Source organism: Onthophagus taurus, chromosome 5 (assembly GCF_036711975.1).
Source record: "Onthophagus taurus isolate NC chromosome 5, IU_Otau_3.0, whole genome shotgun sequence".
In the NCBI taxonomy this organism is placed as follows: domain Eukaryota; kingdom Metazoa; phylum Arthropoda; class Insecta; order Coleoptera; family Scarabaeidae; genus Onthophagus; species Onthophagus taurus.
The window spans coordinates 1,620,348-1,647,356 of NC_091970.1; the positions used below are offsets into that span (position 1 = coordinate 1,620,348).

General features: G+C 29.9%; 4 protein-coding genes and 1 long non-coding RNA gene across 5 annotated transcripts; 4 read left to right on the top strand and 1 right to left on the bottom strand.

The window, feature by feature from the left end:
- The first annotated feature begins 118 nt into the window (after positions 1–118).
- LOC111417999 (forkhead box K) lies at positions 119–15,037 on the top strand. The gene is made up of 7 exons (XM_023050438.2): positions 119–546; positions 7,407–7,648; positions 10,160–10,614; positions 11,624–11,769; positions 11,827–12,089; positions 13,505–13,625; positions 13,682–15,037. The coding sequence occupies exons 1-7, from the start codon at positions 122–124 to the stop codon at positions 13,818–13,820; spliced, it is 1,791 nt and encodes a 596-aa protein (XP_022906206.1). The 5' UTR covers positions 119–121; the 3' UTR covers positions 13,821–15,037.
- Positions 15,038–16,409: 1,372 nt separating this feature from the next.
- On the top strand, positions 16,410–18,053 carry LOC139429894 (uncharacterized). The gene is made up of 3 exons (XR_011640487.1): positions 16,410–16,801; positions 16,883–16,953; positions 17,286–18,053. It is a non-coding gene; the product is annotated as an uncharacterized lncRNA (long non-coding RNA).
- A 4,412-nt stretch (positions 18,054–22,465) lies between these two features.
- LOC111418001 (peritrophin-1-like) lies at positions 22,466–23,297 on the bottom strand. Its single transcript, XM_023050440.2, has 2 exons — positions 23,203–23,297; positions 22,466–23,146 (listed from the first exon to the last, which is right to left on the bottom strand). The coding sequence occupies exons 1-2, from the start codon at positions 23,207–23,209 to the stop codon at positions 22,518–22,520; spliced, it is 636 nt and encodes a 211-aa protein (XP_022906208.2). The 5' UTR covers positions 23,210–23,297; the 3' UTR covers positions 22,466–22,517.
- A 143-nt stretch (positions 23,298–23,440) lies between these two features.
- Positions 23,441–24,248, top strand: LOC111418005 (peritrophin-1-like). Its single transcript, XM_071196218.1, has 2 exons — positions 23,441–23,521; positions 23,574–24,248. Exons 1-2 carry the CDS (start codon positions 23,515–23,517, stop codon positions 24,194–24,196), a joined length of 630 nt encoding a protein of 209 aa, XP_071052319.1. The 5' UTR covers positions 23,441–23,514; the 3' UTR covers positions 24,197–24,248.
- Positions 24,249–25,802: 1,554 nt separating this feature from the next.
- Positions 25,803–26,606, top strand: LOC111413626 (peritrophin-1-like). Its single transcript, XM_023044661.2, has 2 exons — positions 25,803–25,878; positions 25,935–26,606. The coding sequence occupies exons 1-2, from the start codon at positions 25,872–25,874 to the stop codon at positions 26,552–26,554; spliced, it is 627 nt and encodes a 208-aa protein (XP_022900429.2). The 5' UTR covers positions 25,803–25,871; the 3' UTR covers positions 26,555–26,606.
- The last annotated feature ends 403 nt before the right edge of the window (positions 26,607–27,009 follow it).

Genomic DNA, 27,009 nt, shown 5'->3' on the forward strand with positions numbered 1-27,009 from the left:
TGCGACCTCACGTGTTTACAAACCGACGGTCGATCGTGGCGCCGCCGTCTCATCGAGTCGCCGTGTTATGAAATAGACTACGGAACGGAGTCTGAACAGTAAGTTCGCGTCGTAGCGTGCCATGACCGCGGCCCCATCGCAGGCGGCCGCCGCGCATCATCGCACCACCACAGCAGCGGAAAGTGACGACGCGTGGGCCCTCTTAGCACTCAGAAAATCAGCACCGAGCAGTCCGGCTAAAACGGCCCAACCATGGAGCCCCATCGCCGACGAAGGTACAACCACCACGATGATGGGCCCTATCGCGAGGATCGAGGGTCGCGATTTTGAGTATATGGTGAGACATAGTCCGGTTGTTATTGGAAGAAATAGTTCGCGGGGGGCCGTCGATGTAAACATGGGGCACTCGAGTTTTATCTCTAGGCGCCACCTCGAGCTCGTCTTCGACCATCCGAATTTTTACCTACAGTGTAGCGGCAAAAATGGAATTTTCATTGACGGCGTGTTCCAAGGAAAAGGAAGTCCTTCTATTAAATTACCCAGATCGTAAGTATTCACGCACGTTTTATCAATCTTAAAAGATACAATCAAAACAAGATTTTAAGAAAAACAAAATCATTTTTTTTATTCTATTGGTATTATTGATGGATTTGTTTTTGTTGTTTTGCGTTTGTGGAAAATGGGTGACGTCATCACCGCGCATAGATTATATCATTCATTCATAATCGGAGTTAACCTAACCTAAATTTTAACAAATAAAATCGTTAATTCGCCCTAAACGAATCGATTTTAAACGATTTTTTATTAATTTTTTTTTGTGTGATCTCTCAATAAATAGGTTATGTTATTTTTTTTTTGTTATCGAGTTTTGGTCCACCATTATTGCCCACGTGGTTCTGGTGTTTGTACACACAATACGTGTATGCGAGTGGATCGTTTTCGTTGGTGTGGTTGCCTAAACGAACGATTCATGCGAAAATGTTATTTTCCACGTTGTTTATTTTGAGGTTAGGATTAAATAGAAAGTCATTAAATACATCGTTTGTAACAAACAAATTTAAACATTTTTGGTATAACTATTCAATTCTTATTCTAAAAATAGAATTGTTTTTCTAAAATAAATCTTAGCATTCCTTAAAAATGAGGTTAGATATAATTTATCGCCGTATTTTTTTTCTTTTTTATTGTTTTAAGGTTAGAATTAAGCACGTTTTGGTATTTTAGATAAATTATTTATAGTTAAGTTGGTAACACTATTTACTTGACGTTGACATTTAATCATACTTGACAGATGTTTACCTATATCTGTCAAAAATAATTTTTGAATATATTTTGTAGGTTCAAGGGATATAAAACTGTACGGGTTTTATTAAGTTAGTTAAGCAATGACCACTAATGTGTTAAGGAAGCACTAGGAATCATTTTGTCGGTATTTATAAACTGTTAATGCATAGTTTATCCGTTTATTTTCAGAAACTACGGATTTATGTATAAATAAGGATTAGCTACAAAAATTGCCTTTGTCTGTTCTTTAGAATGTTGACAAACAAAGATTCCAGCCTCAGTATTTGGTTTCGGAATGTTCCCGGGATTTCGTATTTCTATGAAATACTTAATCCGCTCACCGGTTTTAGAACAAGTTTGGACTTGCAATATTTGTCCGAAGAACTTATCCATTATCAGTATTACAAGGAAAGTAAGTACACTGTATTGACCACTTTTAGGTTGGTATCGTGTTAAATGTAGAGCACCGCCTGGAATCGCTCTCAATTTAATCAAGGAATATCTTATAACCTCTGTTCTGAATTCTTGGTCGCAAATGACTTCATTATAATCAGACTAAAATATATATTCTCCATCTAGCTATTACCCGAGGTTGCTCGCAGCCGAGTTCTAATATGTATAAATCACGGATTTCTGCATAAAGGTCAGCAGTATTTACTTTTTTGCAAGCAGTAAAAGAAGACAAACCTTCTTCTAGTAGTATGTAATCTTCTATTAGCAGTATCTTATTTTCTGTCTGCAGTATGCAGTGTTCTGCTATCAGCATTTAAAGATCTGAAAGTAATATCACGGGTTTCATTAGAAGTAGTCCTCTGCCAGCAGTATCTACTTTTCTGCAAGCAGTACTTAGTTCTCTACCTGCAATATTTAGTCTTATACCAGCCGTCATATTCATAAATCTGCCATAAATCTGCCATAAATCAGAAATTATAAGCGATAGAGACAAATTTTGTGCATCAAGTTTGAGGTTTAGATTACCGAAGCATTCTAATATGTATTTATGAGCTTAGGAGCTTTGAGACGAGGTTGCCGACGACCGAGACATGTTAATATGCATTAATGAGCTTTCATGGCATTAATTGCAATTAATACTCAGGCAAAGTCGCGAATTTCTGCACATTGATTAGCCGAGGCGTTCTAATATGTATTTATAAGCTTTCTGTAGAGATGATATTAATTGCAATGCCTTTAATTTAATTAACCATTTAAACCTGAGAGATGACATTTATAGCTTGTCAAACGGAAGTTCTGACTTGACAGATGACATTTATAGTATAAAAATGACATTTCTAGCTTGACATACCACAGTTCTCACTTGACGGATGACATTTACAGTATCAAAATGACATTTCAAAGTTGAAAATGACATTTCCCATTTAACATATGACATTTAAACCCTAGGATTGACATTTATAGCTTGACATACAACAATTGTGACTTGACACAGGACATTTACGATATAAAAATGACATTTCTGCTTTGAAAATGGCATTTCCAATTTGACATATGACATTTAAACCCCAGGAATGACAGTTTTAGCTTGTCATACAGAAGTTCTAACTTGACAGATGACATTTATAGTATAGAAATGACATTTCTAACTTACTATATGTTATTTATACCTTAGAAATGACATTTCTAGTTTGACATGCTACAGTTGTATCTTGACAGATGATATTTATAGTATAAAAATGGCATTTTCAATTTGACATATGACATTTAAACCCTAGGAATGACATTTTTAGGTTGTCATACAGAAGTTCTAACTTGACAGATGACATTTATAGTATAGAAATGACATTTGTACTTTGAAAATGACATTTCTAGTTTGACATGCTACAGTTGTAACTTGACAGATGATATTTATATTATAAAAATGGCATTTTCAATTTGACATTTGACATTTAAACTTGAGAAATGACATTTTTAGCTTGTCATACAGAAGTTCTAACTTGACAGATGACATTTATAGTATAGAAATGACATTTCTACTTTGAAAATGATATTTCTAACTTACTATATGTTATTTATACCTTAGAAATTACATTTCTAGTTTGACATGCTACAGTTGTATCTTGACAGATGATATTTATAGTATAAAAATGGCATTTTCAATTTGACATATGACATTTAAACCGTAGGAATGACATTTTTAGCTTGTCATACAGAAGTTCTAACTTGACAGATGACATTTATAGTATAGAAATGACATTTGTACTTTGAAAATGACATTTCTAGTTTGACATGCTACAGTTGTAACTTGACAGATGATATTTATATTATAAAAATGGCATTTTCAATTTGACATTTGACATTTAAACTTGAGAAATGACATTTTTAGCTTGTCATACAGAAGTTCTAACTTGACAGATGACATTTATAGTATAGAAATGACATTTCTACTTTGAAAATGACATTTCTAACTTACTATATGTTATTTATACCTTAGAAATGACATTTCTAGTTTGACATGCTACAGTTGTAACTTGACAGATGATATTTATAGTATAAAAATGGCATTTTCAATTTGACATATGACATTTAAACGTGAGAAATGACATTTCTAGCTTGTCTTACAGAAGTTCTAACTTGACAGATGACATTTATAGTATAGAAATTACATTTCTAACTTACTATATGTTATTTATACCTTAGAAATGACATTTCTAGCTTGACATACTACAGTTGTATCTTGACAGATGATATTTATAGTGTAAAAATGGCATTTTCAATTTGACATATGACATTTAAACTTGAGAAATGACATTTTTAACTTGTCATACAGAAGTTCTAATTTGACAGATGACATTTATAGTATAGAAATGACATTTCTACTTTGAAAATGACATTTATAACTTACCATATGTTATTTATACCCTAGAAATGACATTTCTAGCTTGACATGCTATAGTTGTAACTTGACAGATGATATTTGAAGTATAAAAACGGCATTTTCAATTTGACATATGACATTTCAACTTGAGAAATGACATTTTTAACTTGTCATACAGAAGTTCTAACTTGACAGATGACATTTATAGTATAGAAATGACATTTCTACTTTGAAAATGACATTTCTAACTTACTATATGTTATTTATACCTTAGAAATGACATTTCTAGTTTGACATGCTACAGTTGTAACTGAACAGATGATATTTATAGTATAGAAATGGTATTTTCAATTTGACATATGACATTTAAACTTGAGAAATGACATTTTTAGCTTGTCATACAGAAGTTCTAACGTGACAGATAACATTTATAGTATAGAAATGACATTTCTAACTTACTATATGTTATTTATACCTTAGAAATGACATTTCTAGCTTGACATGCTACAGTTGTATTTTGACAGATGATATTTATAGTATAAAAATGGCATTTTCAATTTGACATATGACATTTCAACTTGAGAAATGACATTTTTAGCTTGTCATACAGAAGTTCTAACTTGACAGATGACATTTATAGTATAGAAATGACATTTCTACTTTGAAAATGACATTTCTAACTTACTATATGTTATTTATACCTTAGAAATGACATTTCTAGTTTGACATGCTACAGTTGTAACTGGACAGTTGATATTTATAGTATAGAAATGGAATTTTCAATTTGACATATGACATTTAAACTTGAGAAATGACATTTTTAGCTTGTCATACAGAAGTTCTAACTTGACAGATGACATTTATAGTATAGAAATGACATTTCTACTTTGAAAATGACATTTCTAACTTACTATATGTTATTTATACCTTAGAAATGACATTTCTAGCTTGACATGCTACAGTTGTATCTTGACAGATGATATTTATAGTATAAAAATGGCATTTTCAATTTGACATATGACATTTAAACTTGAGAAATGACATTTTTAACTTGTCATACAGAAGTTCTAACTTGACAGATGACATTTATAGTATAGAAATGACATTTCTACTTTGAAAATGACATTTCTAACTTACTATATGTTATTTATACCTTAGAAATGACATTTCTAGTTTGATATGCTACAGTTGTAACTTGACAGATGATATTTATAGTATAAAAATGGCATTTTCGATTTGACATATGACATTTAAACTTGAGAAATGACATTTTTAGCTTGTCATATAGAAGTTCTAATTTGACAGATGACATTTATAGTATAGAAATGACATTTCTAACTTACTATATGTTATTTATACCTTAGAAATGACATTTCTAGCTTGACATACTACAGTTGTATCTTGACAGATGATGTTTATAGTATAAAAATGGCATTTTCAATTTGACATATCATATTTAAACCTGAGAAATGACATTTTTAGCTTGTCAAAACAAAAAAGTTAGAATAAAAAACATTAAACCCAAAGTTAGCAACAATGAAGATAGCAATTTAATTTTTAAATATTAATACCAACCTTAATTTTTTTTTTTTTTATTATTATATTTTTCTTTTTGTGCCAAATATTAAGACATTTTATTAAAATTAAGAATATGTCAAAATGACATTGACATTTCAAACCGGAAGTTGCTTATATCTCGAGTAATATTGAAATTAAACATATCATGTTTGTACTCATTTTAAAGGATTTTTAATGAAGATTACAAATATGTCAATATTGAGGTTGACATTTAAAACCTGAAGTTAGTTATCATGTAATAGACAAATTGATAACTTCATGATGTTCTTTTATAATGTATTCATATTTTAAAAAAACATTATTTGATTAACTAAATATTCAAAAAATTATCTCAACTCGCCATTTTCAACCTTCACAGTTTAATCTTAAAAGTTTGTCATTGATTTTTTCGTCAAACGAAATAAAATTCCCCGTAAATGAGTAATAACAACAAAATAAAACGAAATTGTGTGTTTACATGTTACTCATAAACGCCACCACACGTATCGATATTAGAATCTATCTCCTTCCAGCGCATTATTACTCTCTCATTTCGTCATCCTCCATTTTCCATCTCACTCTCCGATCAAAACAATCGCGACTCGAAACAACCTAACGAAAAAAAAAAGGCGAAAACTCCGCACATGGCAACCAAAGTGTTTGTATCCGAAAATAGACCTTTCGTCCGGATTCGCCGCAAGCATTTGTTATTCAGTCACGTGGCGGTTCTTCCCCCCACTACTTTTTTCCCCGTTTCTTTTCCTCGTTTGGTTTGGTTCGTTTTCGCCTATTTACAACGCCTCCTACTACTACGAAGTGAACCACTATTTCTCGATTGTTCATAATTCCGATCAAAATTGTAACGCAAGCGTCATAGTGACGGCGTCGTCATCGTCGTAGTGAGCCGCGCTTATTGAGTGACCTTTACCCCTTCTCTTTATCCCCCACCATTATTTTTCAATCGAGACGCGCGGCCTTCGCTTTTATTTACAAATATACGGACGGCTTGATTCAATGGATTCGGTAGTCGGACGCCATCTGTTGTTGCGAATTCGAATTAGATATTTAAATTTGAAAAGTACACAAAAAAAAGTTTATTTAAAAGTTTCGCAATATCTTTTTGGTGTATTTTTTGATGGAAAATTTATTTATGTTCGATCTTTTTTTTTTATGTAAATTTATTAAATCGATTTTTTTTATTAACTTGAAATCCGCATCAAGGTTATTTTGGGTTATTTTTATGCACTCTTACTTAGAATATACTCCACACTACGTTATTTACAACGAACATGTTTTTGATTCATTATAATTAGCCAATTCGGATAAGGTTGCTGGGAATAGTAACAAAGCGACCTTTAATCTTGGCTAAATGTGTTAAGATTAGTTTATTTATAAGTTTTTTCGGATTCTTCTTTATCCTTTCAATTTCTTGATTAATTAATTTATATTTAATCTATTTATTATTACTTTGCCGTTTGTTTTGAAGCGATTTAACGTCTTTTATATTCAAGTTAAAGAAAAGAAAAAAAGACATATCTAACGGGTATTTATTTATATCCATTTAAAAAAGGACATTCCGAGGATATTTTCTTTATTCAAGGTCGCTTTAACTAACTTAAGTGTAAACACATAGTTTTATTTTTAAAACTTACTTTATCTGAAAACTTTGTTTTATCTTAAAAAAAAGTTGATTGTTTAATTAATTCTAATATTTGTTTCTTTTCTGTTTTAGGTGCATGTTTAGGTTCCCTAGCACTACAATAAAACTGGCTTTTCATTCATTAATAGACGAAAATGGTGATCCCCCTCCGAAATTAAGAGAAAGACAAAATAGATTTGCCAATAATGCATCGAGATACCACCCTCTACCTCCTTTAAGGATCAACATACCGGAAACTGATAGTTATAGTAGTCCGTTTCCGTCACCTACAGGAACTATTAGTGCTGCTAATAGTTGCCCAGCCAGTCCAAGAGGTAAACAAAATACAGTCAAAACTGCATATGTAGAGATAGTACCAACCCAACTCAAAACTAACACCTAATTTTGATGTTTTTGATCATTTTCGGTTATAACTTATTAATTGTGCATGATGGAGAATTATTTTTTAAACAAAAAATGTTTGGAATTGACTCATAAGACGTATTGAATAACAATAATTATTCCATCAATCAGCATTACCAACCCAACGTAAGAGAAATAGAAATTTTGACGTTTTCATCAATTTTCTTTTATAACTCATTAATTATATGTGTTGGAAAAAACTATTCATACAAAAAAGATTTAGAATTAACCCGTAAAACATATCCATTAAGTTATTTTATTCCATCGATCAGTAGTACCAACCCAACTCAAAAATAAAACATAATTTTAATGTTTTTGATCATTTTCGGTTATAACTTATTAATAGTGCATGATGGAGAATTATTTTTTAAACGAAAAATATTTAGAATTGACTCATAAGACGTATTAAATAAAGATATTTATTCCATCAATCAGCATTACCAACCCAACATAAGAGAAACAGAAATTTTGACGTATTCATCAATTTTCTTTTATAACTCATTAATTATATCTGTTGGAAAAAAACTTTTCATACAAAAAAGATTTAGAATTAACCCGTAAAACATATCCATTAAGTTATTTTATTCCATCGACCAGTAGTACCAACCCAACTCAAAAATAAAACATAATTTTAATGTTTTTGATCATTTTCGGTTATAACTTATTAATAGTGCATGATGGAGAATTATTTTTTAAACGAAAAATATTTAGAATTGACTCATAAGACGTATTAAATAAAGATATTTATTCCATCAATCAGCATTACCAACCCAACATAAGAGAAATAGAAATTTTGACGTTTTCATCAATTTTCTTTTATAACTCATTAATTATATGTGTTGGAAAAAAACTTTTCGTACGAAAAAGATTTAGAATTAACCCGTAAAACATATCCAATAAGTTATTTTATTGCATCGATCAGTAGTACCAACCCAACTCAAAAATAAAACCTAATTTTGATGTTTTTGATCATTTTCGGTTATAACTTCTTAATTGTGCATGATGGAGAATTATTTTTTAAACAAAAAATGTTTAGAATTGACTCATAAGACGTATTAAATAAAGATATTTATTCCATCAATCAGCATTACCAACCCAACGTAAGAGAAATAGAAATTTTGACGTTTTCATCAATTCTCTTTTATAACTCATTAATTATATCTGTTGGAAAAAAACCTTTCATACAAAAAAGATTTAGAATTAACTTGCAAAACACATCCATTAACTTATTTTATTCCATCGATCAGTAGTACCAACCCAACTCAAAAATAAAACATAATTTTAATGTTTTTGATCATTTTCGGCTATAACTTATTAATTGTGCATGATGGAGAATTATTTTTTAAACAAAAAATGTTTAGAATTGACTCATAAGACGTATTAAATAAAGATATTTATTCCATCAATCAGCATTACCAACCCAACGTAAAAGAAATAGAAATTTTGACGTTTTCATCAATTTTCTTTTATAACTCATTAATTATATGTGTTGGAAAAAAACTTTTCATACGAAAAAGATTTAGAATTAACCCGTAAAACATATCCATTAACTTATTTTATTCCATCGATCAGTAGTACCAACCCAACTCGAAAATAAAACCTAATTTTGATGTTTTTGATCATTTTCGGTTGTAACTCATTAATTGTGCATGATGGAGAATTATTTTTAAACAAAAAATGTTTGGAATTGACTCATAAGACGTATTAAATAAAGATATTTATTCCATCAATCAGCATTACCAACCCAACGTGAGAGAAATAGAAATTTTGACGTTTTCAACAATTCTCTTTTATAACTCATTAATTATATGTGTTGGAAAAAAACTTTTCATACGAAAAAGATTTAGAATTAACCCTTAAAAAATATCCATTAAGTTATTTTATTCCATTGATCAGTAGTACCAACCCAACTCAAAAATAAAACCTAATTTTGATGTTTTTGATCATTTTCGGTTGTAACTTATTAATTATGCATGATGGAGAATTATTTTTTAAACAAAAAATGTTTAGAATTGACTCATAAGACGTATTAAATAAAGATATTTATTCCATCAATCAGCATTACCAACCCAACGTAAAAGAAATAGAAATTTTGACGTTTTCATCAATTTTCTTTTATAACTCATTAATTATATCTGTTGGAAAAAAACTTTTCATACAAAAAAGATTTAGAATTAACCTTTAAAAAATATCCAATAAGTTATTTTATTCCATCGATCAGTAGTACCAACCCAACAATTTTTTGGGGTAATTTTAAAATGTTGGGAAAAATCAATTTGTTGGAAAATCATCATGAATTTCTCACTATGTATTAATTAAAGCGTCTTCTTTCTAACGAAGAAGTCAGATTTACTAAATTTCTTTTAGTTTTTAAGATACAAGTTATTTTTGAGTTAATAATTTAATAAATAATTTATTTTTAGGTGGTCATAGAAGTGTTCCTGCAGATTTACACATGGCCGTAACGTACGCGGCCCAAATCGTACAAAAAACTGAAGAAGGACACCAAATTCACCAGCAGGGTCAACACAGTCCGCCGTCGGACCAATACCATCCGAGACACCACCAACAGCCGACATCGAACGGAAGTGGTTCGATGCCGCCGTCCGTGGTTATAAACGAAGGCGGTGGTTATGGTTCATCCGGTTCCGTTGTCGGAGGGGTTTCCGGCGGCGGTGGCGGAAAAGATGATTCAAAACCGCCATATTCGTATGCCCAGTTGATAGTGCAAGCGATCGCAAGCGCGCACGACAAACAATTAACCCTGTCTGGGATCTACAGTTACATTACCAAGAACTATCCGTACTATAGGACCGCTGATAAGGGATGGCAAAATTCTATAAGACACAATTTAAGTTTGAATAGATATTTTATTAAGGTAATTATTAAAAAATTAACTTGTAAAATAGCTTTTTCGTGTTTTAAAACCTGCTTCAATGGCTAAATGCTTCAAATTATTATAAAACTAATAACAGTTTGTAAGATTAATAGGGAATTTTGTTAAATCATGTGTTGGTACCACTTTGACGTTTGAATTTTCGTTTTTCACAAAGACCCATTTTCGTCAACTTCTTTATAAATTAAGCTATTTTATTTGACTGAATTACCTTATAGATACTTTAAAAACTATATTTTATGACCGAATATATTTTCATCAAATAATAAGTGAGGTTATGTTCATTCTAATTGAACTGTCACTTCAAAATCGTTGTTTCAAACCTCAGAATACTGACATTTACGTTCTAAAAGTATTAAATCTCTTAATTTGATATCGATTTATTCAAATATGATGTAGATTGTAAAACTAATAACAGTTTGTAAAATTAATAGGTTATGATTTAAACGATTTTATAGTTACTCCATCTATCAGTAATTACCTGTATTAAATTGTATTTTGAATTATTTATATGAAAAAAAAAAAGATTAATTAGAGAGGAATTTTTTAATAACAAACCTTATTTAGATACAAATTTTTACAATTATCAATTCTCTAAAAAATTTCAAAAAATTTATTTTTAAATAAAACAATTCCTCACTCCATCTAGTGATAGTTAATGAAAGTATTTTTGAAGTTTCGATTCCGATTGACATTTCGCATATTATTCTTTAAAATTTAGGATTTTCTTCGAAAAATAGTTTAAGTGAACCTCAATAACGTTCAAAGTACGTATTTAAGTACTCAAGTTATTTAGTTTTAGCTTTAAAAACTGTATTTTATGACCGAATATATTTTCATCAAATTATAAGTGAGGTTATGTGCATCCTAATTGAACTGTCACTTCAAAATCGTCGTTTCTAACCTCACATTACTATTTTTTACGTTCTAAAACTATTAAATCTGATCAATTTATTCAAATACAACGTATTTATTCTAAATTTTTTTCTAGGTACCTAGGAGTCAAGAAGAACCGGGAAAAGGTAGTTTTTGGAGGATAGACGCTCAGTCTGAAACAAAATTAATTGAACAGGCGTTCAGACGAAGGCGGCAACGTGGAGTTCCTTGTTTTAGAGCACCGTTTGGTCTCAGTTCAAGGTAATAAATTTTGTATTTAATTTATTATCATTAAATGTGATTATAATATTTTTTTAGAAGCGCACCAGCCTCCCCAAGTCATGTAAGCATGTCTGGTTTGATGACGCCCGAATGTCTATCGAGGGAAGGTTCCCCCGCACCTGAACACATTATAGAAATTAGCCAATCAGCTCCCGGAAGTCCGGGGGCCCAAGGTATTGTGTATCAGACCTCTGCGGGGGTTATTGGACACCAATCCATGTCGAAAGCACGATTATTATTACCCCATCGTGACCAGGAACATTTGGGTGGAAGTTCTAATGGTCAAGAACATAGAGAAGGTAATTAAATTCATTATTAAAAAGAAATTTAATTTTTTTGAATTTTAACGTAATGTTTTATTTATTTATTCAATTAATTTTTAAAAAATGATTCAATTTGAGTCGATTTTTCAAAAAATTACAATTTTTAATATGCTATTAACAAAGTTAAACAAATAAAAAGATTTTGGGTAAATAACCTCAATGTTGATTTGATATCTGTCAAGATTTTAATTAATTTTTATTTAAGTTATTTACTACTAGATGGCGCGAGAAAAATGTAAAATTTTTTTTTATTTTTAACGAAATTTTTTAATTATTTATTCAATTAATTTTTAAAAAATGATTCAATTTGAGTTGATTTATCAAAAAATTAAATTTTTTAATATGCTATAAACAAAGTTAAACAAATAAAAAGATTTTGGGTAAATAACCTCAATGTTGATTTGACATCTGTCAAGATTATAATTAATTTTTATTTAAGTTATTTACTACTAGATGGCGTGAGAAAAATGTAAATTTTTTTTTTTATTTTAACGAAATTTTTTAATTATTTATTCAATTAATTTTTAAAAAATGATTCAATTTGAGTTGATTTTTCAAAAAATTACAATTTTTAATATGCTATAAACAAAGTTAAACAGATAAAAAGATTTTGGGTAAATATCCTCAATGTTGATTTGATATCTATTCTGTCAACATTATAATTAATTTTTATTTAAGTTATTTACTACTAGATGGCGCAAGAAAAATGTAAAATTTTTTTTTATTTTAACGAAATTTTTTAATTATTTATTCAATTAATTTTAAAAAAATGATTCAATTTGAATTGATTTTTCAAAAAATTGCAATTTTTAATATGCTATAAACAAAGTTAAACAAATAAAAAGATTTTGGGTAAATAACCTCAATGTTGATTTGACATCTGTCAAGATTATAATTAATTTTTATTTAAGTTATTTACTACTAGATGGCGCGAGAAAAATGTAAATTTTTTTTTTATTTTAACGAAATTTTTTAATTATTTATTCAATTAATTTTTAAAAGATGATTCAATTTGAGTTGATTTTTCAAAAAATTACAATTTTTAATATGCTATAAACAAAGTTAAACAAATAAAAAGATTTTGGGTAAATAACCTCAACGTTGATTTGACAACTGTCAAGATTATAATTAATTTTTATTTAAGTTATTTACTACTAGATGGCGCGAGAAAAATGTAAATTTTTTTTTTATTTTAACGAAATTTTTTAATTATTTATTCAATTAATTTTTAAAAAATGATTCAATTTGAGTTGATTTATCAAAAAATTACAATTTTTAATATGGTATAAACAAAGTTAAACAAATAAAAAGATTTTGCGTACTTAACCTCAATTCTAGTTGCAATTTGACGTCTGTCAGTGTCAAAATTATAATTAATTTTTATTTTGTAGTGGAAAAGTATCATGTAATTACATCTGGTGCTACGTTAGAAGATAGGTCTTTATCTCCAGCTGCTTATTCACCGCAACCACAACCGGTAATAGTACAACCGGCGAATTATGCTTATACAACGTAAGTACTTAACCTAACTTTTTTTAAAAAAAAGTAATTTATTTTATTTTGATTAGTGAAATTAATTATGGGGATCCGGGGTTGGATTTAAAAAGACACATTGACGATCAGGGGAGCCCGGAAAGTGGTGAGGAACCCCAGGATCCCTTTCATAAGTGCAAAAGGCCTAAGTCCGAGCCGTACGAGACGGAGTGAGTTTAAGTTTTTTCTTTTTTTGTTTGTTTTTTTTTTTTTTTTGTAAGATAGATGTCGAAATATCAAGTTTAAAATTAATAATTTTTAAATGATTATGGTGAAATGCATTTTTTAAATTAATTGTGTACCTCGCATATTAATTTTTGACTGCAATATTAATAAAAATTAGGTCAAGATTTTATAAAAAAAGCAGTATTTTTTGGGTTTGTTTTAAGAATCTCGAATTACTCAACAAAATAGAATAATAAATGAGATGATTATTATTTCTTTTTTAATAATTAATTGTTTCAGCCAAAGATTTCTGTATTGATTTGATTTTGTTTACATTTTATTAATTGATTTGTATAATTTAATTATATATATAAAAAGAGTTGTATAATACATAAAGTTAAGATTTAACTTGATATTTCGTACAAGATAAGTAAAAAAAATGAATAGTTTGTATAAAATATACAGGGCGTAGCAAAAAAAGTGTATCTTTTTTTTATTTTACAAAAATAAAAAGAATTAAGTCACCAGCATCAGCATTAAGTAGCTACAGCTGCTTTAGAAAAAAAAAATAATTAATTTAAAATAAAATTTAAAAAAAATTAAATAAGAAAAACAGTGATTATTATATTTAATGCTATACAAATTGTTTTTACTTGTGTATACATTAAAAGAAAAATAAGATAAATTAATAAAATAATTAATTATTAGGGAAAAAAGACCGAAATTATACTCGCCTACCTTTTTCTTTTGTAAAAAAAACCTAAAACATTAAAAAAAAAATTGTATTTTTTGAAATCAAATTATAATTTTTAACAAAACTATTCGAGAATGGTAAAAAAACGATGAAGAGAATGAAAAAGAAAAAAGGAAGATGTTTTTCACACCACCCGCCGGTACAAATCGTAGCGTTTAGAGTTAGGAGTGATTATTAAAAGGGCTTTTTATTATCCACAAAGTTTCAAGCGAAAAATCGTATTATTAAAAGGAAAAGAAAAGAAAACTGATAATAAACAAAAATAATAAAACGCATCTATTATTCTATAGTAGCATTTTTAAAAATGAAAACCGACCTCTCCACCCTCAATTTATAAATAAATAATTAATTACTAAAAAAAAATAATACCGACTTTATGATCTATTTGTTGAGATATTTTATTGTTAACGTGGTATGGTTTGTATATGTTTCAGTTTTTAAATTGATTAAAGAGAGATTTGTTGAAATTTGATCCTTTCTTTTAATATCCTTTTCAATCTTTAACAAAAAAAGAACATTTTAACATTAATTATTTTATTACTATTTATTATTGAGGTTTCTTTCCAAAGATGGCGCTACATAATTAGATAAGATCAATTATTGTAGAAATCAGAAAATAATAAATTTGATTAAAAATGATTTTAATAATGATTAAGTTAAACTAAATCAATAATTTTTAATGATTATTAACTCAATTTAATGATTTTTTTGAAATAATTTGTTGTAATTAAGTTTTTTTTACTAAGTGAGGTTGGTAGCTTTGAAGAAACTAAGTCATAATTTGACAGTTCCTAATTCCCAACGTTTTTGGAATCGAATCTTGTGTAAACAATTTAGGAATTCAACAAGATTTTATGGAATATTATACAGGTTAGTGAAACAATCAAAATGTTATTTATTAATTGTGTCATCAAATATGGGTTTAAACAGAACTTAAAAATTAATGTTTTAAATATTATTACAAATTATTACTGAAGTTTTTCTCCAAAGATGGCGCTATCTAATTAAATAAGATAAAAAAAATTTGTAGAATTGAGAAAATAATAAATTTGATCAAAAATGATTTTAATAATGGTTAACTTCAGGTAAATCAACAATTTTTAGTGATTATTAACTGAATTTAATGATCTTTTTAAATAATTTGTTGTAATTAAGTTTTTTTTACTAAGTGAGGTTGGTAGCTGTGAAGAAACTAAGTCATAATTTGACAGTTCAGAAATAATTCCCAATTCCCAACGTTTTTGGAATTAAATCTTGTGTGAGGGATTCAACAAGATATTATGGAATATTATACAGGTTAGTGAAACAATCAAAATGTTATTTATTAATTGTGTCATCAAATATGGGTTTAAACAGAACTTAAAATAACGTTTTTGTTTAGTAACAACGAAAACATGCTGTTTTTTGCTTAAATATGACTCATTTAACGTCGATTTTATTATGTTTATTGATATTAACATATAATTTATAAGATTATTGTGTTAATTTTAATTTGTTTATTAAAGTTGTTCTAAAATTTTTTAACAGATGGCGCTATTTGTGCTATAAAATAAAAAATCGTCAAAATGAGAAAAATTTTAAAATTGTTTTAACAATAAAATTGAATTAAATCAACAATTATTAAGTGTTAAAAATAAATTAAAATGATATTTTAAATGATAATATTGTTGATGAAGTTAGGTTTTTTAAAGTTTTTTTTATTAAGTGAGGTTGGTAGCTTTGAAGTAACTAAATTATAATTTGACAGTTCATAAATAATTCTCAATTTAGGAGATTAAAAATGCGGATTTAAACAATTTAGGAATTCAACAAGAAGTTATGGAATATTATACAGGTTAGTGAAACAATAAAAATGTTATTTATTAATTATGTCATCAACTATGGGTTTAAACAAATTAAAAATAACGTTTTTTTTTTTTAGTAACATGCTTTTTTTTGCGTAATTTTGAATTTCATTATGTTTATTGATATTATCACGTAATTTATAAGATTATTAATTTAATATTGTTAATTTTAATTTGTTTATTAAAATTATTTCAAAAACGTTCAATAGATGGCGCTATTTGTGTTATAAAGTTGTTTCTTTTATTAAGTGAAGTTGGTAGCTTTGAAGAAACTAAGTCAAATTTGACAGATAAAAAATAATGTTATAATTAAATCGAGAAATATTAACAAATTCGGTGATTTTTTGTGTAAACGACTTCTAAACAACAAGAAGTTATAAAACATTACACAGGTTAGTAACAAAATTTAAAACTTTATTAATTATACACTTCAAAAAGTGGAGGTTAATTAATTACATTAACTTTTTTTGTAGGTTTAGTACGAAAATGAGGTTGGTTATTGTTTAAACAAGATTCATTTATAATGTTAAAAAAGATTTTGCATGTAAGTAATTTTTAAACAATATTTTCTAACCTCAAAAATTTTTTTTTTCATTTATTGAAGTTGGTAGCTTTGAAAGAACTGTCACAAAATTTGACAGTTAAAAATAGTGTTTCTCAGTATTGAAAAATTATTGACTACAAGATAATAAATAATACAATAATTGTGATATAGGTATAAATAATTGTTATTAACACTTCACTTAATAGGTTTATCAAATCAAATCGATCGTGAACTTGAAATAGATTGATTAAAATCACCTGATTAATAACCTAACCAAACTTTTTTCATATATTTCCTTTAATATGTATTAAATTGTTATGTATTTATCACAGGTCTACTTCAACGTCAAGGATACATATATAAAGTCATGAATGTCAGAAAGTTTGTTGTGTTGATTGATAAAAATGATTAATAAGGCGGAATTAGCATCCTTTATATGCAAAAGATACTCTTTTAGTGGAATTTTCCTTAAAGTAATGCTCATGCAAGTTTTGGTCTTTATTTATCTATGTTTTTAAAGTTGATTATATCATTAATTAGAATTTTTATGTGGTTGGAGTTTCATTGGACACTTATCCCAATGCTATTCGTGGTAAATAATTAATAATTTTCAATTAATTAGAGCTTCCAAAGCCAATTTGGCCAATTGCAAACTTTATGTATAAGAAATGCAACTAAAAAAATTGATTTTTATTAAAATAATTAAATTCTTATCTAAAACAGTGTCATTATAGATATTTGCACTAATTTTTAGATTACAATCTATTAATTAATTATAAGTTATAAGTATTCATTCATTAGTCTTTTATATTATTAAAATTATTTGTTTTTTTTTAACTCATTTAAAATAAGATGTTATCATGGATTTAAAAAATTGATGGATTAGCAATAAATCTCGCTACTATAAAAAAGATCTATTTAATTAACCAAATCCATTAAAAAATTATCCTTTGACAAGTTAACTCTTTAAACATGAAAGGTAAAAATAAAATTATTTTTTAATACAAATCAAAATTAATTTCAAATTTTTTAGTTGCCTTTTTTTTGTGTGCCACTTTCTTGGTTACTTTCTATCATGTTAAAGCGAACCCAGTTGGGGAATGTTCTGAAGGAGCTGTTGAGTTCTTACCCGACGATACCGATTGTAACATTTTTTACCAATGCAGCTGGGGGAACCCCATCAAATTAAATTGCCCCCACGGTTTGCATTTCAACCGGGAATTACAAGTTTGCGATTGGCCAAATGAGGCGGGGTGCGAAATTAATGGTGGAGAGGTTGAAGATGGAAATAGCAGTGAAAGTAAATCATCAAGTTCTTCTAGCGAAAGTGATGAAAGCTCCTAATTATTGTTGTTATAAATAAAATTTGATTAGGATTAGAAATATGAAATTAAACGTTTTGGGTTATTATGCAAATAATTTTTTATTTGACTGAGTAATAAAAGATGGGTTTAGTGCTTGCGATAAATTAATCGCAGGTTTATTCCTGATTATAAAATTTTAAGCTGATAATTTTTTTTTATGAAAAAGTTAATCTTTGGCGTCTATAAATTTTTTATACACCAAGATGAATTTTTTACTGTTCGGTATATTGATGTTTATTTCATCAATTTGAGTGTGGTAAGTGAGCTATAATATCACAAGATCGATAAAGAAGGTTATATGGAAGAATCCTGAAAACTAGGATAGAAAGGGAAATTAAGGAGCAAAGTGGTTTCAGTCTTGAAAGATTTTGCGTAGATAATTTGACGTTTAGACACCTAGTTGAGAAAAGCGTTAGATGTGGCCCCGCTTCAGAAATTATGGATTGCCCTGATAGATGTAGGTATGAATAGAACTTATTACATGGATAATGCGTCATAGGTTCAGGTAAAAAAAACTCATAACTGATGCTTTATCTCCTAAAAAAGGTGTCTAACAGTGATGCTGCTTCTCTCCCACAATATTCAAGATCTATATTCACTCAAGCCTAAAACGTTGGAAAAGGAAATGCAACCTAAGTTCTTCTAGTTCATGCTGTAACTAGAAGAAAAATCGAATAAATGGAGCTTGGAAATGAACAAAGATAATACAGGGTGTACAAAAAGTATGGAATAATGGTTGTAACTTATCTTAAAAAAAGTTAACTATTAAAACTATTTTCCGCATATGTTGGCGTAGAAATAAAATAAAAATGATGTAAAATGGCGTCTGAGTGTGTTTTTTAAATAGAACACCCTGTATATTTGAAGGTTTTTGGATTCCTTTTGACAAAGTGTTGCAAAATGCCATAAGGTTTTAATGCTTTAAACTGTAGTGTCTAAAACGTAGCGAGAACCAAATTATAGGGTCATTATGGAATAGACGTGACGTCACAAAGATGGACGTAGCTCATACTGACTCTAAACAATTTCGTTGCTAAGATAAATCGCCAAAAAATGTCATTTGAAATGTCATCACTTAGTTTATTTTATTTTAACACTAATAGAAAATTGTATATGGTGATTTATCTCTGTGACGTCAAGGCTTAGGTTGTCTATTCCATAACGACGCCATAATTTGGTTGTCGTTACGTCAAATCTTTTTATTTAAAACTTTTTTTAATATAAGTTGAAGTTTAAGTTGTAGAACCATTATTCCATACTTTTTGTACACCCTGTATATGGTAATTGGAGGAACAGGAAGAGACTGACATACTAAAACATGTAGACCGGTAGCACAATAAATATTTAAAAGAAAAATATTTTTATGGCCATTATAGAACCATTAAGTTAGAAGTGTGGAAATAACTAAGAAGAATATTTACACAAAACTCAATAATATACACTATAAATAAAAAGCAACTAAAATTGTATGGACATCTACGCCGAATGAGTAAAGAGAAAATCCCACTTAAGGTTTGAAACTTGGCCTAGGAAAAAATTGATCCAGAATATCAATGTGGAGATGAAGAGGACTGGGTGAAAATAATTGGAATGATAAGGACCGTTGGTGGTTGAAATGCGAGAAATGGCTTTGATTCGAGAAACTTTAGCTGCTTTGATTCGAATTTTGGTACCAACTTTAGACTTCTAGCAATTAGTAAAAGCATCTTTCTGCCACTCTAGTCCGGTATAAATCTTAGATCCGGTTAGCTGTACATACTTTACCACCCATCCATTTTCCTACTGTACATAAGCAGTAATAAAAAGTTAATTAAGTTGCCATGTGTCCAAATATTTCGGAAATGTTGTGTTCTTAAACGATGTTTTTACAGTACTTAAAATGCAAGACTTGGTGAAGATAATTTGGTTTTCGATAGATTCGTGTCTCCTTCATGGTACAAATTGTCAACTATTTGTGATAAATCATTTATGACAGAAGATCTATTAGAAGAAAAGTATCTAGGAGCAATCCTAGACAAAACTCTCAGGGAATGGATATTTGAAGAATGTTTTACACAAAACTAGATTATCCTTGTGGACTTGTCGTAATCCTTGTGGAAAAAATTTGGGTCTGAAAGACTCTGTATGACTGTGTAGTATAGAGCAAGTTCAGTGTAATAATTGAATTGGATCGGCAATCTCTGGTTCGATAAACTCAACACCAACTCTAGCAATAAATGGTTTGTTTGGCCTATCTCATTTGCATATGGAGAAAGTGGCTAGAACTACCATTCACAGGTTTAAGTAATACTCGCAAAACTGCTCCGACGTGTTCTATCAATAGGCTGCGGAAGACACTATACCAGATTGTGTGTTACTTGAAATTCTCTCGTTCTGGCAGACATTTACATATTCAGAGATGGATCAAAAATGTCGGGGCAGGACTATACTACCAGAAACTTCGGATTAAGCAAGCTTACAGCTGGAGTATGTAGTGTACTGTATTTCAGATTGAAGTATTTCTGTGCTAAATCCTTCTTGAGAGAAGAGTGAAAACATGACAGTACGATCAAGGTCTAATGGGCACTGCCAGGGTGGGAGATATGGTAGATTCGTATCATCAACTGTTGGAGGTGCAATTGAAGGAGTTAGGAGGGAGAAGGCGGCAGAAAGAATAGATAGAAAACATTCAAAAAGTCGGGAATAGATATACGGAGGAGACGAAAACTACGTTTACAAGTACATCAGCTACGAAATTATAGTGAACCTATAGTTATGGACACCACTGATATATACTATCTTCTCCTATGATTGAAAACATATCCTACGAAGTAAATAGAAGGTTAATGTTGGTCATGAGATTAGGATTTATCGCAAGGGTTTAGTTCGACATTATACTATACTGCTCTAGAAAATATATACATAGAGGGGATTTAATTCAGTATTTGGAATGACAACTCTTATCGGAAAATATAGTGGAAAAGTGAGTGAAATCGTTAGGCTTGTCGACTATTTAAATCAAGATCTGGGGCTGAGGAATATAATACTTGGATGAACATGAAGAGAATTGTTAGGCAAATCATGAAGGATCATCTGATAAGATAGATGCTATAAAAGAGATGTTGGAAAGATCTTGGGAGTGAGGTATACAAATTATATTTGCGATGGCGACACAGCAAGGAGAGGTAGTCCAACCACATAGGCAGTGATATCACTGGGTCTTAATAATCACCTTAATGACTATCTTGGGTTCCTATAAATGTTTCTAGATCTATAAAAACTAAATGGGTGACAAATCCCTCGCTTTGCGCTTTTCTATTATTTGTTGAGGGACGAAAAACATTATTAGTTCAAGATCTTTTTGCTCGGAAACCACCCTGTTCTTCCATGTCGCATCGTCCCATTGCGTTTCAAGACTATTCTTTAAGAGTTTGCCATTCAGAGGTATAATTTTAAAGCGGGAATGTTTATAGTATGCAGTTGACAGCTGTATATTGGGTTGCATACTTTTAAAAATAATTTGAAAATTATCAATTTTATTAGTAAAGTATGTTTTTATTAATCTTTTAGGTTACAAAAAAACGTTTTTTTAAGCACAATATTCATTATATTATTAAATTAAGGTTACTTTAAACATAAATAAATTTTATGTTTTTTTTTTGTAACAAAATTTTAGGTTGGTACGAAAATTAAACGTGAATACGTCAACGTCAGATCAAATTCGTTCGATGGATTTTCGTTCTCAATATCTTTTAGTTCCAATAACTAAATCAAGAAAAAAATGTGTAAAAGTGAGTTTGGGTATAGGCTTTCGTGTTTTTTAGTCCATAAATGCGAAATTAAAGCTTAAAATTGAACTGAGATAACCGAGAATTATTCAAATCATTACTTTCTATAAAAAATTGTTGTGATTCTATCCATAAATGCAGGTGAGTTCCAAATATAACTTTATTTATTATCCTATGTCCCTTAATAACCTCCTAAACGATGGCATGAAGCTTCCTATTCAAATTAGATAATGGGTAAAAATTTGTTGGATATGAATAGTTTTAAAATTGGATAATAGATGTCGCTTTAACAAAATCTAACTTTTCAGCGAGGTAATTAAATAAATTTTTATTTCAAAAAAATTCAATTCAGCAAATTTTAATTGAAAGAAAAATAAGAAATAATTTATAATAATGCAGTATATTTTATTTGTTTATATCAATTAGAAAATATTTAGATATCGCATCCTGCATCAGCTGGCCAATCGCAAACATTAAGTTCGGTGTTGAAGTGAAGACCATCTGGGCATGGCATATCGTAGGCAACCCCCCAGTCGCATTGGCAGAATCTTCCGCAAGTTTCAGGGTGGGCAAAATAAACTGGGTATTCATTATTAACAGCTGGGCATTTGTCGTTGGGGCATTTTCCGCTGTTTCCTTCATTGCTTCCGGTTTCATTGCTTTCAGAACTAGAGCTGGAGCTAGAACTATCGGATTCTTCTTCTTCTGGTTCTGGTTCTGGTTCTGCTTCAGTTTGAGTCTCAGTAACTACTTCTTCTTCATCTTCATCGCTTTCGCTGCTGCTGCTGCTATCGCTGTTAGAGTTACCTTCTTCAGAGTTACCACCACATCCAGCTCTATCTGGCCAATCGCAAACTTCCAAGTCTTTGTTGAAGTGTAATCCAGATGGGCAATCGAATTTGACGGCTTTTCCCCAATCGCATTTGTAGAAAACGGTGCAATCTCCATCATCGACCAAAAAATCGACTTTCTCTGGGTTCATGTCGCTGGGGCATGTTCCAACTGGTTCGGCTTGAGTGTATTGGAGAGCAGCCACGAAGGTGGCGAATAAAACGAAAGCAACTAAAAAGTTTTTTTAATAAAAACAAATTTAATTAATTAATTTAAAATTAATTTACCTTTCATGTTGATTGAGTCTTCACAAATTGTCGAACAAACTTGAATGACACCCTCAACGTTTCTTACTCCCCCTTATATAGGTACCCAATACATTTTTTTATTTAAAACAATAGATTAATTTATTAAAATCGTTAAGATAAAACCAATTAATTTAAGTGATTGACTATTCACCTTTGATTAAATCAATTATTAATTACTAATTAATTGGATCAGATAAAGTAATCAAATAAAAAAATAATTTGGGTATAAAATAGGGTGAGAACAACTCGAAGCATCAAATAGTTTGTTTGACTCCCAATAAAACTACAATCATGAAAGGTAAGCACAAAAAAATGTTTTAATTCAAAATTTTTTATTCAAATTTTTTTAGTTGCTTTCGTTTTATTCGCCACCTTCGTGGTTGCTCTCCAATACACTCAAGCCGAACCAGTTGGAACATGCCCCAGCGACATGAACCCAGAGAAAGTCGATTTTTTGGTCGATGATGGAGATTGCACCGTTTTCTACAAATGCGATTGGGGAAAAGCCGTCAAATTCGATTGCCCATCTGGATTACACTTCAACAAAGACTTGGAAGTTTGCGATTGGCCAGATAGAGCTGGATGTGGTGGTAACTCTGAAGAAGGTAACTCTAACAGCGATAGCAGCAGCAGCAGCGAAAGCGATGAAGATGAAGAAGAAGTAGTTACTGAGACTCAAACTGAAGCAGAACCGGAATCAGAAGAAGAAGAATCAAATAGTTCTAGCTCCAGCTCTAGTTCTGAAAGCAATGAAACCGGAAGCAATGAAGGAAACAGCGGAAAATGCCCCAACGACAAATGCCCAGCTGTTAATGATGAATACCCAGTTTATTTTGCCCACCCTGAAACTTGCGGAAGATTCTGCCAATGCGACTGGGGGGTTGCCTACGATATGCCATGCCCAGATGGTCTTCACTTCAACACCGAACTTAATGTTTGTGATTGGCCAGCTGATGCAGGATGCGATATCTAAATGTTTTGTAATAATTAATATAAAGAAATAAAATATTTTGCATTATTATAAATTTTGCTTTATTTTTCTTATATAAATTTAATCACAAATGCTAGAGTCAAAATGACTACTAAGTTACTATTATAATAACTTTTAATTCATTTAATTAAATTTGATTAATTTTAAAACATAACCTCAAAACAATTGCCCAACGAACCCTAAACAAACATCGCCATTTTGTAAGCGTCCTCTTATTCCTGTCGTTTTTGCAACTTTTTCCAGAAAACTCATGGATGTGGAAGGTAAAATTCCTTTTAAAGTGTTTTTGAAGCAATGTGCGTTAAGTTTATTCAAAAATATCATGATGTAAAGGGATGAAATAAGTGATGAGAGTTAGGGAGTTTAACGAGGGCACTAAATAGAAGAGTATTATTATTGGGGATGCAGCACCCTGCATAATTGATGTTCAATTTAAGTAGTTTATCGTATTATACTTGATTGATTTCAAATAAATGATGAAAAGTATTTTTAGTACTATTTTATTAAACTTTAAAAAATTCCAAGCGACATCTATTATTCAATAATAAAACCATTGACAGTTAGCTAAGTTGCGAACCAATTTTTTACGGGTTTGTTGCTCGGCTAAACGAAAAATTATACCGGGTAATCCAAATAAAATTGATTGAAACGCAATTTTTTCGCAAAAATTTCCTATTTGGATCGCCGGATATAATTTTTTACTTAACAAAGACGCAAACCATTCAAAAATAATTTTTAAATAAAGTCCCTAGATTTACTAAGTACCGGTTTGCCGCCATTTTAGCTCGAAAGTCAAGCGGGAAATTTAAGACTATGTCGATAACATTACGCCAAAATTCCATTATTTTTTCTCGTGGTACTCTTAAGAGTCGAAAGCTCTCCTTACTGCTATTTTTGCAACTCCAAAGGCAACAAGACGGCAATATTTTTGTAAATAAGTGGTGAGATGCAGTGACAAGTTGTCAACTGGTACTTTGTGAATCTAGGTACTTTATTTTTAAACAACCTTAAGCGACATCTTTCATTCATTAATGGAACTAGTCAAGTTACCAACGAATTTTTGGAGGGTTCGTAACACGGCTAAATAAAAAATTATACCGGGTGATTCAAATAAATTGCAGTAAAAATTTTTCACGACATATTTATCTTCAATATTAATGAACATTTTTGTTTTTTGGGATAAGGGCGTCATCTTTGGACTCATTTTAAAGGTATTTTAATGAAGATGACAAATATGTCAAAATTAAAAGTTCGAACTTTTTGGTTTTTTGAGATAAATGCGTCAAGTTTGGACTCTCTTTAAAGCTTATTTTATGAAGATTATGAATATAATTAAAGTTGACATTGGCAACTGAAAGTTTTTTAAAAATTTTGAATTATATAATCCTTTGTCAAACTATTTGATGCGTCTATTTTATACCCAAATTATTTTTTTACTTGATTACTTTATCTGATCCAATTAATTAGTAATTAATAATTGATTTAATCAAAGGTGAATAGTCAATCACTTAAATTAATTGGTTTTATCTTAATGATTTTAATAAATTAATCTATTGTTTTAAATAAAAAAATATATTGGGTACCTATATAAGGGGGAGTAAGAAACGTCGAGGGTGTCATTCAAGTTTGTTCGACAATTTGTGAAGACTCAATCAACATGAAAGGTAAGTTAATTTTAAATTAATAAATTAAATTGGTTTTTATTAAAAAAACTTTTTAGTTGCTTTCGTTTTATTCGCCACCTTCGTGGCTGCTCTCCAATACACTCAAGCCGAACCAGTTGGAACATGCCCCAGCGACATGAACCCAGAGAAAGTCGATTTTTTGGTCGATGATGGAGATTGCACCGTTTTCTACAAATGCGATTGGGGAAAAGCTGTTAAATTCGATTGCCCATCTGGATTACATTTCAACAAAGACTTGGAAGTTTGCGACTGGCCAGATAGAGCTGGATGTGGTGGTAACTCTGAAGAAGGTAACTCTAACAGCGATAGTAGCAGCAGTGAAAGCGATGAAGATGAAGAAGAAGTAGTTACTGAGACTCCAACCGAAGCAGCACCAGAACCAGAAGAAGAAGAATCCGATAGTTCTAGCTCCAGCTCTAGTTCTGAAAGCAATGAAACCGGAAGCAATGAAGGAAACAGCGGAAAATGCCCCAACGACAAATGCCCAGCTGTTAATGATGAATACCCAGTTTATTTCGCCCACCCTGAAACTTGCGGAAGATTCTGCCAATGCGATTGGGGGGTTGCCTACGATATGCCATGCCCAGATGGTCTTCACTTCAACACCGAACTTAATGTTTGTGATTGGCCAGCTGATGCAGGATGCGATATCTAAATGTTTTGTAATTGATATAAAGAAATAAAATATACTGCATTATTATAAATTATTTCTTATTTTTCTTTCAATTAAAATTTGCTGAATTGAATTTATTTAATTACCTCGCTGAAAAGTTAGATTTTGTTAAAGCGACATCTATTATCCAATTTTAAAACTATTCATATCCAACAAATTTTTACCCATTATCTGATTTGAATAAGAAGCTTCATGCCATCGTTTAGGAGGTTATTAAGGGACATAGGATAATAAATAAAGTTATATTTGGAACTCACCTGCATTTATGGATTGAATCAAAACAATTTTTTATAGAACGTACTGATTTGAATAATTCTCGGTTATCTCAGTTCAATTTTAAGCTTTAATTTCGCATTTATGGACTAAAAAACACGAAAGCCTATACCCAAACTCACTTTTACACATTTTTTTCTTGATTTAGTTATTGGAACTAAAAA